This window comes from Tursiops truncatus, chromosome 5 (genome assembly GCF_011762595.2).
Source record: "Tursiops truncatus isolate mTurTru1 chromosome 5, mTurTru1.mat.Y, whole genome shotgun sequence".
Classification (NCBI taxonomy): Eukaryota; Metazoa; Chordata; class Mammalia; order Artiodactyla; family Delphinidae; genus Tursiops; species Tursiops truncatus.
The window spans coordinates 108,020,080-108,038,271 of record NC_047038.1 but is presented as its reverse complement, the minus strand read 5'-3'; the positions used below and the strand labels follow the sequence as shown (position 1 = coordinate 108,038,271).

At 39.0% G+C, this 18,192-nt stretch overlaps 1 protein-coding gene across 4 annotated transcripts in view; it reads right to left on the bottom strand.

The window, feature by feature from the left end:
* Positions 1–18,192, bottom strand: part of LRBA (LPS responsive beige-like anchor protein) — a 727,902-nt gene that overhangs the window by 637,921 nt on the left and 71,789 nt on the right. For all 4 annotated transcript variants that reach the window (XM_033857307.2, XM_033857309.2, XM_033857305.2 and 1 more), the window contains exons 3-5: positions 14,650–14,881; positions 14,331–14,431; positions 1,675–1,770 (exon numbers count right to left, since the gene is read on the bottom strand). In XM_033857307.2, the coding sequence (XP_033713198.1) occupies positions 1,675–1,770; positions 14,331–14,431; positions 14,650–14,881 (429 nt within the window). The remainder of the gene's footprint in view (positions 1–1,674; positions 1,771–14,330; positions 14,432–14,649; positions 14,882–18,192) is intronic.

The following is an 18,192-nucleotide window of genomic DNA, read 5'->3' as shown; positions in this document are numbered from 1 at the left end:
TTTTTAAAAAACTATATATTTAAATATATATATTTAAAGGGTGGATCTGGATATGTTTTTCTCTTATTTATTTATTTATTTATTTATGGCTGCACTTGGTCCTCGTTGCTGCGCACAGGCTTTCTCTAGTTACAGCGGACTACTCTTCGTTGTGGTGCACGGGCTTCTTATCGCAGTGTCTTCTCTTGTTGCAGAGTACAGGCTACAGGTGTGTGGGTTTGGTGGTTGTGGCACATGGGCTCAGTAGCTGTGGCTTGCAGGCTCTAGAGCGCAGGCTCAGTAGTTGTGGCGCACAGGCTTAGCTGCTCTGCAGCATGTGGGATCTTCCCACACCAGGGCTCGAACCTGTGTCACCTGGTAGGCAGATTCTTAACCACTGTGCCACCAGGGAAGTCCCAAGAATACTTTTTTATGTTGGAGACAAACGATAAGCTCAATGCCAACAGAGTACAATTATTCTAGGAAGCTTCAAATCTAAAATGGTTATTAAGGAAAAATTATAAAGAAAAAAATAATACGAGCAATAAAACTTTCCAAAGAAAACTGTGTATTTTGTGTGAAGCATTCAAATATCACAAATATCTTTTCAAAACACTCTCTTCTTTCTGCAGGTATTGCCTGGCTACATAGGGGCCACAAGCAAGTAGGATATTATGAGAACAAAAGTAAAAAATGAATAAAAGGTAACCTCAGAAGAAGAATAGGCTGAAATATCTTCAAAAAATGGATGCTTGTAACAGGCACACCGATGTCATAATGAAGTAAAAAAGCTTCCATAAATAATACATATACATTATATAATGTAATCCTATAATATTTTGAAACATTACAGATATTACTGCCATACATAACTGTCTTATTTATAAACTGATTAACAGATTACAAGAATGCTGAGATTGATATTATATGGAAACACACAGGTTAGAAAAACTTGCCTAGAAAGTTTCCAAGAGTAACTCTCAGGTGCAAAAGAAACAGGAATCAGGAAATGTAAGGCTAAAGAAAGATCTTCAGAAAGATAAAACTGAAAGTGTTACACATAAATTTCTTTTTTTTTTAACATCTTTATTGGAGTATAATTGCTTTACAATGGTGTGTTAGTTTCTGCTTTATAACAAAGTGAATCAGCTATACGCATACATATATCTCCATAGCTCCTCCCTCTTGCATCTCCCTCCCACCCTCCCTATCCCACCCCTCTAGGTGGTCACAAAGCACGGAGCTGATCTCCCTGTGCTATGTGGCTGCTTCCCACTAGGTATCTATTTTACGTTTGGTAGTGTATATATGTCCATGCCACTCTCTCACTTCGTTCGTCCCAACTTACCCTTCCCCCTCCCCGTGTCCTCAAGTCCATAAATTTCTGTTTGAGAATGCAAAGATAAAATTCATAAGACAAAATGGCTTATGTTAAAAAGAATTGGGTTCTTATTCCACTGAGGCCCCAAGGGGTGAGTGGACAGCTTTCTTAACTTCTTAGAGTCTCTATTTCTTCACCTCTAAAACAGTCAGGAAAAAGTAACATGCACAATTGCTGTAAAGATTAAGTTAGGCTGTGCAAGGAAGTTTCTCCCTAACACAGAACCTGTCAGGAGTGTTTACAGGGCCATACTTTCAGGAAGCAAAAGAAAGAAAAAAGAACTTCAAGTGATTTCCTTGTTAAGATTTACTTACTGCAGCACTCTTTCCTGGAAAGTTGAAAAAGGCATCCGGACCATACTTCTGTGGTATGTGCTTTAACACAGACAGCAACTTTCCAGCATGTGGAGGCTATGAAAATAATCAACAATTCATTAACCACATTATTCACCATAAAACAAAAATACCTACTTTTAGTACAGACATACTTTAATATATCCCCTAATAACTAAATAATTCTGTAAGCTAAAAAGCATATAAAATAACCTCCTTAAAAGAAGGTTATTTTCAACTACCTTAAAGAAATGAACAATGCACTCTATGCCATTTTTCTTATGAGGCGTTGGATAAATATGAGCCAACAGCATTTGACACATAACTCTTCACACTACAGCAAAAACGACCTTTTAAAATTACAAACTACATCAACCCACCACCCATCCCTTTTTAAAGCACTTTTTAATTTCACCAGAAAATAATGCTTACCAAGTCCCACTGTTAAAGGCACTTTAAAAACAATAAAATATTTTAGCCTCATAACCACACTAGGGGTTATTTTCACTCCATTTTGCAAAGGAGGAATCTGAGTCAGAGGAACATGTCCAAGGTCATACAGGTAGTAAGTGACAAGGATAGGATAAGAATTCAGTCTGACTCCAGAGTCCATGCTTTTCATTACTACACTTTCACTGTTACATTATTCTATCTCTCCTATAGCTTCCCACTGTCTTTAAAATAAAGACCAAAATCCCTAACATGGCCCACAAGATAGTTTACATACCTCCTTAACCTCTTTTGCCTCTCTCTGCACTCTATCCACAATGCCTTCTCTGTCTTCTTCCCATAATAGGGCCTGAGCACAAGCTATTCCTTCTGCTTAAAATGTTCTCACTAGGCCTATTCCCCCCTCCCCAGCCTCCTCCACCTTAACTAAATAAATCTTACCCATCCATTGAAGTTCATCTTAATGATCACTTCTCAGGGCAGTCTTCCCTGACCTCTGAGAATGGATCAAATCTCCCTATCACATTTCATTCTACAAAATATCTCTACTATACAGCATGTATAAAAGTTGTAACATTACAATTATTCGATTAATGCCTCTTTGACCCACAAGTCTCCTCTAATACATTAAACAACCAAGAGCTAAAACGAAAAGGCACGTTTACATTTAGGAAAAGCAAAGGACAATCAGATATACCTTATCATTTCAATCAGTTTAGAAAGTGTAGTACATTCCTCTTAAAAGTTAAAAGTTCAAAACAGTGTCAAACTACAAGTGAAATCATTGGCTTGCCTTCATCTTATCTGGTAGCTGCTCTAAATTATCATTAATAACTATCTAAAAGAGTTTGGCAACCTTTTACCTAAATGTTAAGTGAAAAGCTTCATTCGTAAGTGATCAAGAAACTTTCAATTAACCACACTGTTCAATTATAAAAGTGTAATAACAAGTTATTACAATCACAATGATTTTTTAAAATAAATTCTAAAATGAAATCATCAAAAATAATATGCAGTCAAAAATAAAAATATAACTTTGTAGCATTTCTAGAGAAATCAATCCTCAAAATTTCCTTTTCTATAAACCAATCAAAAAGCATACATTAAGACAAGCACTTAATCCACAGATACTGCTAGGGGGCTGTATACTAAGAAAGCCTTTCAGAAAATAATTCAAGAGTCTTTAAAAATGTTCACCCATTGATACACTATTTCCACATATAAAAATATGTGCTAAAGTAATAATCAAAAAAGCAGACACAGATTTAGATACAGGGATTTTTCACTGCACTGATATGATAGCAAAAGCTACATAAGCTCTGAGCAAGGCCCTGCTCTTGTTTTATTAATAGTTCATTATTTTTTTCCCTCCCATAAGCAGCTACATTAACATGCTTAATCTTTTTATATGTGTTCCTTTAAAAATGTGTTTTTGTGTGCCTATACTTAAAATTTAAATGATGTTGGGTTAGATATATCATTCTATTTCTTACTTTCTTCCTGCTTTTTGGTATCTATTCTTATTACTCTGTTCATTAATTCTAACTGCTATATAATAATCTATTCTATGCATCCAATAGATTTTACCTATCTATTCTCCTAAAGATAAACACATGTTGACAATTCACTGCCATCAAAACTAATGCTTCAGGGCTTCCCTGGTGGCGCAGTGGTTGAGAGTCTGCCTGCCAATGCAGGGGACGCAGGTTCGAGCCCCGGTCCGGGAAGATCCCACATGCCGCAGAGCTGCTGGGCCCCTGAGCCATGGCCGCTGAGCCTGCGCGTCTAGAGCCTGTGCTCCGCGACGGGAGAGGTCACAACAGTGAGAGGCCCAAGTACCGCAAAAAAAAAAAAAAAAAAAAAAAAAACTAATGCTTCAGTGAACATCCTCATACATATTTCCTTACAGAACTATGTGAGAATTTCTTGGAACACGCACTCAGGAGCAAACTACTAATTCACTGGATATGGGTATAATTTAAGTGACTAACTAGTACTAGATTACTCTTGAGGTTGGCTCCATTGGTGTTCATTCCAACCAGTAGCACACAGCTTTAAAATAACTCTATCTCTCCAATTATACTTGCTATTATCCAACTCTATAATTCTTAATACAAATGATGTAAGGTGACATATCAATACTGCTTTCATTTGAACATCTCTAATTATTAGTGATTTAGTGTTTATTTGATTATGGGATTTCTCTCTCTGTAAATAGATATCTGTTCATAACCTTTCCTATTTTCTTATAGTTTTCTATATTCACCAATATAACAAAAAATGTTTTAATTACATATTCAGAATACACAAATTATTTGAATATAAATCAAAACCAAAATCAAACCAGTATACTTCTTCTTCTGGACATGACACAGTAACAGGACCTATACTTTCCAACTCACCATAATCAACTTGAAAACTGGACAAAATGTATGAAACTAAAACTGTTTTCACACTAGCTCAAGACTGTGATCCTTGAGAAAGGGAAACAAAATGAGGCATGAGATTACCCACACTTTCTACCTGCAGTCAATTTCCTTATCACATATCATTGCACAGGGAGAAGAAGACCAAACAGAACTTGAAATTCTCATTGAGCTGATGAGGCAGAAATTAGAGGATGGGTAGTCTGAGGTGGACAGAAACTTCAGGGCAGAGTACTACAGAGGAAGGACCTATGCAGAGAAGAAACTCCAGAAATCTGCACTGACCCTTTGGCATAATACCAAACTGTTCATTTCTACCTTAAAACTCAACAAGGTGGGGTAGCCAAGATTTTGACAGCCATCAGTCAAAGAATTCCCAGAGCAAATATAGAGCCAGGAATTGCTGAGACCCTACTAGGCACTACGGAGAGATCACAGTCTTGCTTGCCTCATGTCTGAGACTTAGGGTCATTCACAAAGACCCTAGAAAAGTCAGGCCAGAATAAGGCTGCCCTAATAATAAGCCCTGGAGTAACAGCCTAGATTGGCTGACCAAAAAAACTTTTAAACTAGCCTGAAAGAATAAAGTTAATCCACAAGCAACTTACCTGCCTGCAAAAACAGTCTAACAATCTTAAAAGAACTATGACAGAATCCAGCACTCAACAGGGAATAACTCACTATGACTAACATCACTATGTCTAAAATCACTAGTATAAAACAGGAAAATAGGGCTTCCCTAGTGGTGCAGTGGTTGAGAGTCCGCATGCTGATGCAGGGGATGCGAGTTCGTGCCCCTCTCTGGGAAGATCCCACACGCCGCGGAGCGGCTGGGCCCGTGAGCCATGGCCGCTGAGACTGCACGTCGTCTGGAGCCTGTGCTCCGCAACGGGAGAGGCCACGACAGTGATAGGACCGCATACCACAAAAAAAAACCAAATACACACAAAAAAACAGGAAAATATGACCTACAAGTAAAAGCAGAATGAGTGAGCAAAAAACTGACCTAGAAAATGACAGAGATGACAGAATTAGTGGATGAGAACATTAAAGCAACTATTAATATGCTGCCATCTCTCAATGATTTAAATTATTATTATTAATATGCTGCCATCTCTCAATGATTTAAAGGAAAACAAGAATGAGGGAACAAATGAAAGATATTAAAAAGAACCAAATAGAATTGACAGAGATTAAAAGTATCTGAAATCTGAAAATTTTAATGGCTGTTAACACATTACAGAAGAAAAGATCAACTGCCTTAAAAATACAGCAATAAAAGCAATCTAAAATGAAGCACAGGGACTTCCCTGGTGGCACAGTGGTTAAGAATCTGCCTGCCAATGCAGGGGACATGGGTTCGAACCCTTGTCCAGGAAGATCCCACATGCTATGGAGCAACTAAGCCCATGAGCCACAACTACTGAAACCCAACGTGCCTAAAGCCTGTGCTCCACAACAAGAGAAGCCACTGCAATGAGAAGCCTGTGCACCACAACAAAGAGTAGCTCCCACTCACCGCCAACTAGAGAAAGCCCAGGCGCAGCAACCAAGACCCAATGCAGCCAATAAATAAATAAATAAATTTATTTATTTAAAATCAATAAAATAAAATGAAGCACAAAGAGAAAACACTAAAAAAAATGTGAACAGATCTCAGTGACCCAAGGGGCACTACCAAGAAGATTAAAAAACATGTAACTGGAGTCCCAGAAGAAGGGGGAGAGGGACAAAAAAATGATATTTGAAGAAATAATTATCAAAATGTTCCCAAATTTGATGAAAATTATAAGCCCACAGATGCAAGAACCCCTAATAAGGATAAATACAAGGCAAACCACACCAAGAAACATAATAAAATCACTGCAAACCTTAAAAGCAGGCAGAGAACTAGAGTTCAATACAAAGAAGCTAAAGAGTACAATCATTTTAATACAATAAATTAGAGTGTACAATTGCAGAGCACAAATTTAGATACACTTAAACAGAGGCAGATTAAGGATCAGCTGGCTGAGTAGTTGCTGCAGGCAATGATTTCTAAAGAGCTCTAAAATAAGCCTAGAAATGCAACAAAAACGGAGAAAATATTTACTAGTATTCCTCTAAGGCATAAGTAACTAAACAGTAGGAAGAAACAGTTTGATAAGGCACCTGGAGTTCAAAATCAGTTGACCACTACCACCCATTGCAAAGGACCAGGAAATTGCATCTAAAGAGGGCGGAGCCAATTAGCGCAGTGCTTTTGTTCAGTGAGTGGGTTATTCAAGTTTAAACTACTCAGACTGATACAAAGAGAAGCTAGATGCTGCTACCCAACATTTTTATTTCTCTGTCCTTACCCTTTTCCTCTAATTTAATGTTGAATTTTTATGTTGAATTTTAAAATATTGAAATTTTAAAAAAATAAAAATTATTTAAAACATTTGAGGAAGGACCAAATTACCAACCTGCCTGGAACACCCAGTTCTCTTCGTCCACACCTGTGTCAGGTGATGGCAAAAGTAGCTGTGGGGGGGGGGGGGGGAAGAGGGAAGATGGCGGAAGAGTAAGACGCGGAGATCACCTTCCTCCCCACAAATACACCAGAAATACATCTACACGTGGAACAACTCCTAAAGAACACCTACTGAACACTGGCAGAAGTCCTCAGACCTCCCAAAAGGCAAGAAACTCCCCCACGTACCTGGGTAGGGCAAAAGAAAAAAGAATAAACAGAGAAAACAGAACAGGGACGGGACCTGCACCAGTGGGAGGGAGATGTGAAAGAGGAAAGGTTTCCACACACTAGGAAGCCCCTTCGCGGGTGGAGACTGCAGGTGGCGGAGGGGGGGAAGTTTCGGAGCCGCGTAGGAGAGCGCAGCAACAGGGGTGCGGAGGGCAAAGCGGAGAGATTCCCGCACAAAGGATCGGTGCCGACCACCACTCACCAGCCCAAGAGACTTGTCTGCTCACCCGCCGGGGCGGGTGGGGCTGGGAGCTGAGGCTCGGGCTTCGGTCGGAGCGCCGGGAGAGGACTGGGGCTGGTGGCGGAAACACAGCCTTCAGGGGGTTAGTGCACCACGCCTAACCGGGAGGGAGTCCGGGGAAAAGTCTGGACCTGCCGAAGAGGCAAGAGACGTTTTCTTCTCTCTTTGTTTCCTGGTGCATGAGGAGAGGGGATTAAGAGCGCTGCTTAAAGGACCTCCAGAGACGGACATGAGCCGCGGCTAAAAGCACGGACCCCAGAGACGGGCATGAGACGCTAAGGCTGCTGCTGCCGCCACCAAGAAGCCTGTGTGCGAGCACAGGTCACTATCCACACCCCCCTTCCGGGAAGCCTGTGCAGCCCACCACTGCCAGGGTCCCGGGATCCAGGGAGAACTTCCCCAGGAGAACGCACGGCGCACCTCAGGCTGGTGAAACGTCCCACTGGCCTCTGCCGCCGCAGGCCCGCCCCGCATCTGCACCCCTCCCTCTCCCCGGCCTGAGTGAGCCAGAGCCCCCGAAGCAGCTGCTCGTTTAACCCCGTGCTGTCTGCGCGAAGAAAAGATGCCCTCCGGCAACCTACACGCAGAGGCAGGGGCAAATCCAAAACTGAGCCCCGGGAGCTGTGCGAACAAAGAAGAGAAAGGGAAATCTCTCCCAGCAGCCTCAGAAGCAGCGGATTAAAGCTCCACAACCAACTTGATGTACCCTGCGTCTGTGGAATACCTGAATAGACAATGAATCATCCCAAATTGAGGAGGTGGACTTTGAGAGAAAGATTTATTATTTTTTTCCCCTTTTCCTCTTTCTGTGAGTGTGTATGTGTATGCTTCTGTGTGAGATTTTGTCTCTATACCTTTGCTTTCACCATTTCTCCTAGGGTTCTTTGCGTCCTTTTTTTTTTCTTGTAAAAAAATTTTTTTTCTTAATAATTACTTTTTATTTTAATAACTTTATTTTATTTTATCCTCTTTCTTTCTTTCCTTTTCTTTCCTTCTACCTTTTCTCCCTTTTATTCTGAGCTGTGTGGATGAAAGGCTCTTGGTGCTGCAGCAAGGAGTCAGTGCTGTGCCTCTGAGGTGTTAGAACCAACTTCAGGACACAGGTCCACAAGAGACCTCCCAGCTCCACATAATATCAAACAGTGAAAATCTTCCAGAGATCTCCATCTCAACGCTAAGATCCAGTTCCACTCAATGACCAGCAAGCTACAGTGCTGGACACCCTATGCCAAACAACTAGCAAGACAGGAACACAACCCCACCCATTAGCAGAGAGGCTGCCTAAAATCATAATAAGTCCACAGACACCCAAAACACACCACCAGACGTGGACCTGCCCACCAGAAAGACAAGATCCAGCCTCATCCACCAGAACACAGGCACTAGTCCCCTCCACCAGGAAACCTACACAACCCACTGAACCAACTTTAGCCACTGGGGACAGACACCAAAAACAATGGGAACTATGAAGCTGCACCCTGCAAAAAGGAGACCCCAAACACAGTAAGATAAGAAAAATGAGAAGAGAGAAAAACAAACAGCAGATAAAGAAGCAAAACAAAACCCCACCAGATCTAACAAATAAAGAGGAAACAGGCAGTCTACCTGAAAAAGAATTCAGAATAATGGAAGTAAAGATGATCCAAAATCTTGAAAATAGAATAGAGAAAATGCAAGAAACATTTAACAAGGACCTACAAGAACTAAAGATGAAACAAGCAACGATGAACAACACAATAATTGAAATTAAAAATACTCTAGATGGGATCAATAGCAGAATAACTGAGGCAGAAGAACGGATAAGTGACCTGGAAGATAAAATAGTGGAAATAACTACTGCAGAGCAGAATAAAGAAAAAAGAATGTAAAGAACTGAGGACAGTCTCACAGACCTCTGGGACAACATTAAACAACCAACATTTGAATTATAGGGGTTCCAGAAGAAGATGAGAAAAAGAAGGGGACTGACAAAATATTTGAAGAGATCATAGATGAAAACTTCCCTAATATGGAAAAGGAAATAGTTAATCAAGTCCAGGAAGCACAGAGAGTCCCATACAGGATAAATCCAAGGAGAAACATGCCAAGACACATATTAATCAAACTGTCAAAAGTTAAATACAAAGAAAACATATTAAAAGCAGCAAGGGAAAAACAACAACACAAAAGGGAATCCCCATAAGGTTAACAGTTGATCTTTCAGCAGAAACTCTGCAAGCCAGAAGGGACTGGCAGGACATATTTAAAGTGATGAAGGAGAAAAACCTACAGCCAATATTGCTCTACCCAGCAAGGATCTCATTCATATTTGATGGCGAAATTAAAACCTTTACAGACAAGCAAGAGCTAACACAGTTCAGCACCACAAAACCAGCTTTACAACACATGCTAAAGGAACTTCTCTAGGCAAGAAACACAAGAGAAGGAAAAGACCTACAATAACAAACCCAAAACAATTAAGAATATGGGACTAGGACCATACATATCGATAATTACCTTAAATGTAAATGGATTAAATGCTCCCACCAAAAGACACAGACTGGCTGAATGTATACAAAACAAGACCCATATAAATGCTGTCTACAACAGGCCCACTTCAGACCTAGAGACACATACAGACTGAAAGTAAGGGGATGGAAAAAGATATTCCATGCAAGTGGAAACCAAAAGAAAGCTGGAGTAGAAATTCTCATATCAGACAAAATAGACTTTAAAAGAAAGACTACTAGAAGAGACAAAGGACACTACATAATGATCAAGGGATCAATCCAAGAAGATATAACAACTGTAAATATTTATGCACCCAACATAGGAGCACCTCAATACATAAGGCAAATGCTAACAGCCAGAAAAGCGGAAATCGACAGTAACACATTCAAAGTAGGGGCCTTTACCACCCCACTTTCACCAATGGACAGATCATCCAAAATGAAAATAAATAAGGAAACACAAGCTTTAAATGATACATTAAACAAGCTGGACTTAATTGATATTTATAGGACATTCCATCCAAAAACAACAGAATACACATTTTTCTCAAGTGCTCGTGGAACATTCTCCAGGGTAGATCATATCTTGGGTCACAAATCAAGTCTTGGTAAATTTAAGAAAATTGAAATTGTATCAAGTATCTTTTCCGACCACAATGCTATGACACTAGATATCAATTACAGGAAAAGATCTGTAAAAACTACAAACACATGGAGGCTAAACAATACACTACTTAATAACGAAGTGATCACTGAAGAAATCAAAGAGGAAATCAAAAAATACCTAGAAACAAATGACAATGGAGACACGACGACCCAAAACCTATGGGATGCAGCAAAAGCAGTTCTAAGAGGGAAGTTTATAGCAATACAATCCTACCTTAAGAAAGAGGAAACATCTCGAATAAACAGCCTAACCTTAAACGTAAAGCAATTAGAGAAAGAAGCACAAAAAACATCCAAAGTTAGCAGAAGGAAAGAAATCATAAATATGAGATCAGAAATAAATGAAAAAGAAATGAAAGAAACGATAGCAAAGATCAATAAAACTCAAAGCTGCTTCTTTGAGAAGATAAACAAAATTGATAAGCCATTAGCCAGACTCATCAAGAAAAAAAGGGAGAAGACTCAAATCAACAGAATTAGAAATGAAAAAGAGGAAGTAACAACTGACACTGTAGAAATACAAAAGATCATGAGAGATTACTACAAGCAACTCTATGCCAATAAAAAGGACAACCTGGAATAAATGGACAAATTCTTAGAAATGCACAACATGCCAAGACTGAATCAGGAAGAAAGAGAAAATATGAACAGACCAAACACAAGCACTGAAACTGAAACTGTGGTTAAAAATCTTCCAACAAACAAAAGCCCAGGACCAGATGGCTTCACAGGCGAATTCTATCAAACAATTAGAGAAGAGCTAACACCTATCCTTCTCAAACTCTTCCAAAATATAGCAGAGGGAGGAACACCCCCAAACTCATTCTACGAGGCCACTATCACCCTGATACCAAAACCAAACAAAGATGTCACAAAGAAAGAAAACTACACACCAATATCACTGATGAACACAGATGCAAAAATCCTCACCAAAATACTAGCAAACAGAATCCAACAGCACATTAAAAGGATCATACACCATGATCAAGTGGGGTTTATTCCAGGAATGCAAGGATTCTGCAATATAGGCAAACCAATCAACGTGATACACCATATTAACAAACTGAAGGAGAAAAACCACATGATCATCTCAATAGATGCAGAGAAAGCTTTCGACAAAATTCAACACCCATTTATGATAAAAACCCTGCAGAAAGTAGGCATAGAGGGAACGTTCCTCAACATAATAAAGGCCATATATGACAAACCCACAGCCAACATCGTCCTCAATGGTGAAAAACTGAAAGCATTTCCACTAGGATCAGGAACAAGACAAGGTTGCCCACTCTCACCACTAGTATTCAACATAGTTTTGGAAGTTTTAGCCACAGCAATCAGAGAAGAAAAGGAAATAAAAGGAATCCAAATCGGAAAAGAAGAAGTAAAGCTGTCACTGTTTGCAGATGACATATTATACATAGAGAATCCTAAGGATGCTACCAGAAAAATACTAGAGCTAATCAGTGAATTTTTGAAAGTAGCAGGATACAAAATTAATGCACAGAAATCTCTTGCATTCCTATACACTAATGATGAAAAATCTGAAAGTGAAATCAAGAAAACACTCCCATTTACCATCACAACAAAAGGAATAAAATATCTAGGAATAAACCTACCTAAGGAGACAAAACACCTGTATGCAGAAAATTATAGGACACTGATGAAAGAAATTAAAGATGATACAAATAGATGGAGAGATATACCACGTTCTTGGATTGGAAGAATCAACATTCTGAAAATGACTCTACTACCCAAAGCAATCTACAGATTCAATGCAATCCCTATCAAGCTACAACTGGCATTTTTCACAGAACTAGAACAAAAAATTTCACAATCTGTATGGAATCACAAAGACCCCGAATAGCCAAAGCAATCTTGAGGATGAAAAACAGACCTGGAGGAATCAGGCTTCCTGACTTCAGACTAAACTACAATGCTACAGTAATCAAGACAGTATGGTACTGGCACAAAAACAGAAACATAGATCAATGGAACAGGATAGAAAGCCCAGAGATAAACGCCATGCACATATGGTCACCTATCTTTGATAAAGTAGGCAGGACTGTACAGTGGAGAAAGGACAGCCTCTTCAATAAGTGGTGCTGGGAATACTGGACAGGTACATGTAAAAGTATGAGATTAGAACACTCCGTAACACCATACACAAAAATAAGCTCAAAATGGATTAAAGACCTAAAGGTAAGGCCAGAAACTATCAAACTCTTAGAGGAAAACATAGGCAGAACACTCTATGACATAAATCACAGCAAGATCCTTTTTGACCCACCTCCTAGAGATGTGGAACTAAAAACAAAAATAAACAAATGGGACCTAATGAAACTTCAAAGCTTTTGCACAGCAAAGGAAACCATAAACAAGACCGAAAGACAACCCTCAGAATGGGAGAAAATATTTGTAAATGAAGCAACTGACAAAAGATTAATCTCCAAAATTTATAAGCAGCTCATGCAGCTCAATACCAAAAAAAGAAACAACCCAATACAAAAATGGGCAGAAGACCTAAATAGACATTTCTCCACAGAAGATGTACAGATTGCCAACAAACACATGAAAGAATGCTCAACATCACTAATCATTAGAGAAATGCAAATCAAAACTACAATGAGGTATCACCTCACACCAGTCAGAACGGCCATCATCAAAAAGTCTACAAACAATAAATGCTGGAGAGGGTGTCGAGAAAAGGGAACACTCTTGCACTCCTGGTGGGAATGTGACTTGGTACAGCCGCTATGGAGAACAGTATGGAGGTTCCTTAAAAAACTACAAATAGAACTACCATATGACCCAGCAATCCCACTACTGGGCATATACCCTGGGAAACCATAATTCAAAAGAGTCATGTACCAAAATGTTCATTGCAGCTCTATTTACAATAGCCCAGAGATGGAAAAAACCTAAGTGTCCATCATCAGATGAATGGATAAAGAAGATGTGGCATATATATACAATGGAATATTACTCAGCCATAAAAAGAAACGAAATTGAGTTATTTGTAGTGAGATGGATGGACCTAGAGTCTGTCATACAGAGTAAAGTAAGTCAGAAAGAGAAAGATAAATACCGTATGCTAACACATATATATGGAATTTAAGAAAAAAAAAATGTCATGAAGAACCTAGGGGTAAGACGGGAATAAAGACACAGACCTATTAGAGAATGGACTTGAGGATATGGGGAAGGGGAAGGGGAAGCTGTGACAAAGTGAGAGAGTGGCATGGACATATATACACTACCAAACGTAAAATAGCTAGCTAGTGGGAAGCAGCCACATAGCACAGGGAGATCAGCTCGGTGCTTTGTGACCACCTGGATGGGTGGGATAGGGAGGGTGGGAGGGATGGAGACGCAAGAGGGAGGAGATATGGGAACATATGTATATGTATAAATGATTTACTTTGTTATAAAGCAGAAACTAACACACCATTGTAAAGCAATTATACTCCAATAAAGATGTAAAAAAACAAAAAAGTAGCTGTAGGGGGCTAAATGCTATTCTAACTGATCTCTCCCCCTCAATTTGACATTTACCCCCTGTGCAACAATATCAATTTCTTAAAAGCTACTAATATGTTTGGGGAGGGGAACAGTTTCAAATATCAAAGAGTATTTAAGCTTACCCATTGTCCTTTATCTCCTTGAAGTTTACTGAAGAAGAGCTTTAGTTCTCGAACTGTCAAATTGTAGCTAGCCAGCACTCCCAACATGTCAACTAAAAGATCTGGAAACAAAGAAAGCAAAAAATAAAATAATAAAGCTACTTATATTTCTTGAAAGATTAAAATATATGGTGCTTACTTAACAGTTTGGACACTAAAGTTCCAGGTACATGTTAGATGCTCAATATTTATTTTAATAAATATTATTAAATAAGAAAAATAGAGTACTTAAGAATCAAACTTCATTTCTTCACAACCACTGTATTATGGAAAGTCATACCTGCTATCATACTGTCAACTTTTTCAATTTTCCCAAGCACTTTCTCAACAAGGCCTACTTCAGTGCAGATCTGAAGATTTCGTATGCTTTTCTTCAGAATGGCTGTAAACATGCTCCAGACTTCTGCTTGGCAAGTAACATCACATTTCTCTAATAGGTCCACCATACAGATGATACTCTCACCTTCTTGAATAATGAAATTCATTTCTAAATCAAATTGCCCTCCTACCAACTTCCAGGGGCAGGGGGAAGGAGGGGGAAAAAAAAAGAAAACATTAAAAGCATTAGTACTTCTTCAATATAACTAGAGTACACTCCTAAGCTTTAGATTCACGTAACTATCCATATACATTCTTCTCTTCCCTGGTAGTCTAGTGATTAGGATTCAGTGCTCCCATACACATTCTTCTCTACCCCCTACAACAATAAAACGATCTTTAATACATACACACACACACACACACACACACACACACACAGCTCTAAAAAAAAATAAAGCTTCTAAAGAAATCTTCAAGTTAAGATAGCACAAAGTCAAGCGAGACTTAGAATATAAAAATGGAAGTATTTTCAACAAATGGAGGATGTTTAGGTAAATCACTACCACTGCCCTGATACTAATAAAGATCTAACTTAGCTCTATAACTGCTTCTAATTCAATGGTTCATTTATGAATTAGGTAATCTGTGAGCTACTCACAGCAACCTAAATGTCCTTTGCTACTTATACATGCATGAGCTCACAGCAAAAAGGAAAAGCTGAAAGAGGCTTAGAGTGGACACAAAACATGTAAGTTTTACTTGTCAAATTCTTGGTTTATTACACCTGTCCACTTTGATCCCCCCTGTCAATAATCAGGATAACTCAAACTTAGTCACACACTCAAAGTCAGTAATCAAGAAAATTTATTTCATTGATATTGCTATCAGAAAATCTACCCAAAGAAGGCTGTACTGACCTATTCCTACCCTGCCATCTCACCAATAGCATTCTCACAGAGGGAAAGTTTTTTAATTTTAACAAACCCCAATTGTTTAAAGGAATTAAAACACTTTTAGAATTACCTTTGCAGGCCTATCTTTTTTAACTAGATTTTTTTAAAGATCTCTGTCAGAACAGTTACATACGTGATTCACCTACACTCCTGTCCTTCTGAATACACCTTCATTTTTCATTATGCTTTCCTAAACCTAAAAGGTAGGCAAGAATTAGGAGAAAGTGAATTGTACAAAACAAAATCCAACAGCTCATAAAAGAATAGGGACTACCTTGGTGACGCACCAGTTAGAACTCCGTGCTCCCAGTGCAGGGGACCCAGGTTCGATCCCTGGTCAGGGAACTAGATCCCACATGCATGCTGCAACTAAGAGTTCACATGCCACAACTAAGGAGCCCATCTGCCACAAGTAAGGAGCCGGCAAGCCACAACTAAGGAGCCCATGAGCCGCAACTAAGGGGCCTGCCAGCCGCAACTAAAGGAGCCCATGAGCCGCAACTAAGGAGCCCATCTCCCACAACTAAGACCAGGCACAACCAAATAAATTTTTTTTAAAAAAAGAATAATAGACATGACCACGTAGAGTTTACTTCAGAAAAGCAAAGATGGTACAGAACTAGGAAATCAATTAAAACTCCTTGCAGCCAGGGACTAATATGCGTCCCAGGTTCTGTCAAAGATACACACTGGCATGAGAAAGAAAAAACGGAAAAATGAAAAACAGGAGGCAGTATCTGAATGCAGGGAGATAAGAATTCCTAGCAAGCACAGTCATAAAGGCTTTTGGGATTTCTAGGAAAGCTCTGGCAGAGATTCTAGTGTACAATTCTTTGCATAATCAGTAACATGCAGCATAAGGAGATGACAGATGGGTTTCTGCTAAAAGAGTCCCTTGGTGTGATTGGGCCAGTTCTCCTAGCTACATGGTCCTGGCTATGAAGTATACGTGCTTGGTTCCCTAAGTGCTCCCCAAAATTCTGTAAGCTACATAAGAAGTGTAATAGAGATTTTTTTTTGATTTTTTGATTATTTGTGACTATTTTTTGCTTGTTTTATCTTTAACTTTTTATTCTGAAATAATTCAGACATTCAAAAATTGCAAAATAGGACTTCCCTGGTAGCGCAGTGGTTGAGAGCCCACCTGCCGATGCAGGGGACACGGGTTCGTGCCCCTGTCCGGGAAGATCCCACATGCCGCGGAGTGGCTAGGCCCATGAGCCATGGCCGCTGAGCCTGCGCGTCCGGAGCCTGTGCTCCGCAATGGGAGAGGCCACAACAGTGAGAGGCCCGCGGACCCGAAAAAAAAAAAAAAATTGCAAAATATACAGTTCCTGTATACCCGTTAACCAGCTTCCCCTAATGTGAATATATTACATCATCATAATACAGTCATTAAAACCAGGTACAATACTACAGATCTTACTCAAATATTGACACTGTCACACTAATGTCCTTTTTCTGATCCAGGATCAGCATCCCCTTAGTCTTCTCCAAACCGACACAGTGGCACAGGCATTCTTTGACTTTCATGAATTTGACACTTTTTAAGTGTATTTGTCAGTTATTTTATAGACTGTCTTCCAATCTGAACATTTCTTCATGTTTAAATTCAGGCTATGCATTTTTGGTAAAAATACCCCAGAAGTGATGTGTGTCCTTCTCGGTGTATCATTTTGGATGGTACCTGAAGCCAGTATGTCTCGCTATTGGTGAAGTTAGCTTTGATCACCTGCTTAAGGAAGTGTCTGTCAAATTTTTTCCATTTTAAAGTTACTATCTTTCACTTTTAAATTATTAAGCATTCTTGTAAAGAATACTTTGAGACTATACAAATATCTTGTTTCTCATCATACTTTTTAGTGTCCATCGATGGATCTTACCTGCAACTGTAAATACTGTGGCATAGCTAAATGGTGGTTTTATATTTCCATCAAACTTTCTACATTTATTAATTTTAAAAGACTTTCGTTAATAATAAAATACACCAAAAAAGCCAGCATTATGTCCACATAGGAAAATTGGAATGATTCTCATGAAAGTCAGAAATAAGACTAGGATGCACTATCATTACTATCACTTGATATTATTCTGGAGATACGGAAGTCACATTTGGTCAAAAGGCAGCAACATGTATAGATATCAGAACAGAGGATTTAAATTCCAATTATTTTCAGATATGATATATATCTGAAAATTGAAAAATTACTATAAAAGACAAAATTATTTGGTAATGAAACTACTGATTACAGTTAACAATATGAATCAAGCTCAAAAGAATTACGCTAAATAGAAGAAAGCACAAATGACGACCTTAACAACTAGAAATTTATTCCACAGATATATTTACATACAAGAACTTCATTTTAGCATTTTAATAGAAAATAGAAGAAACAATACCTCCCCAAAAAAAACACATTATAAAGTAAAGTTGTGTTTAACCATATAATGGAATATGATGCAGCCACTGAAAAATGAGGGAGCTCCATTTGACAGAAAAAGATCTCTAAAATACATTGTTTAGTTGAGAAAACTGAAGTGGCAAAAAG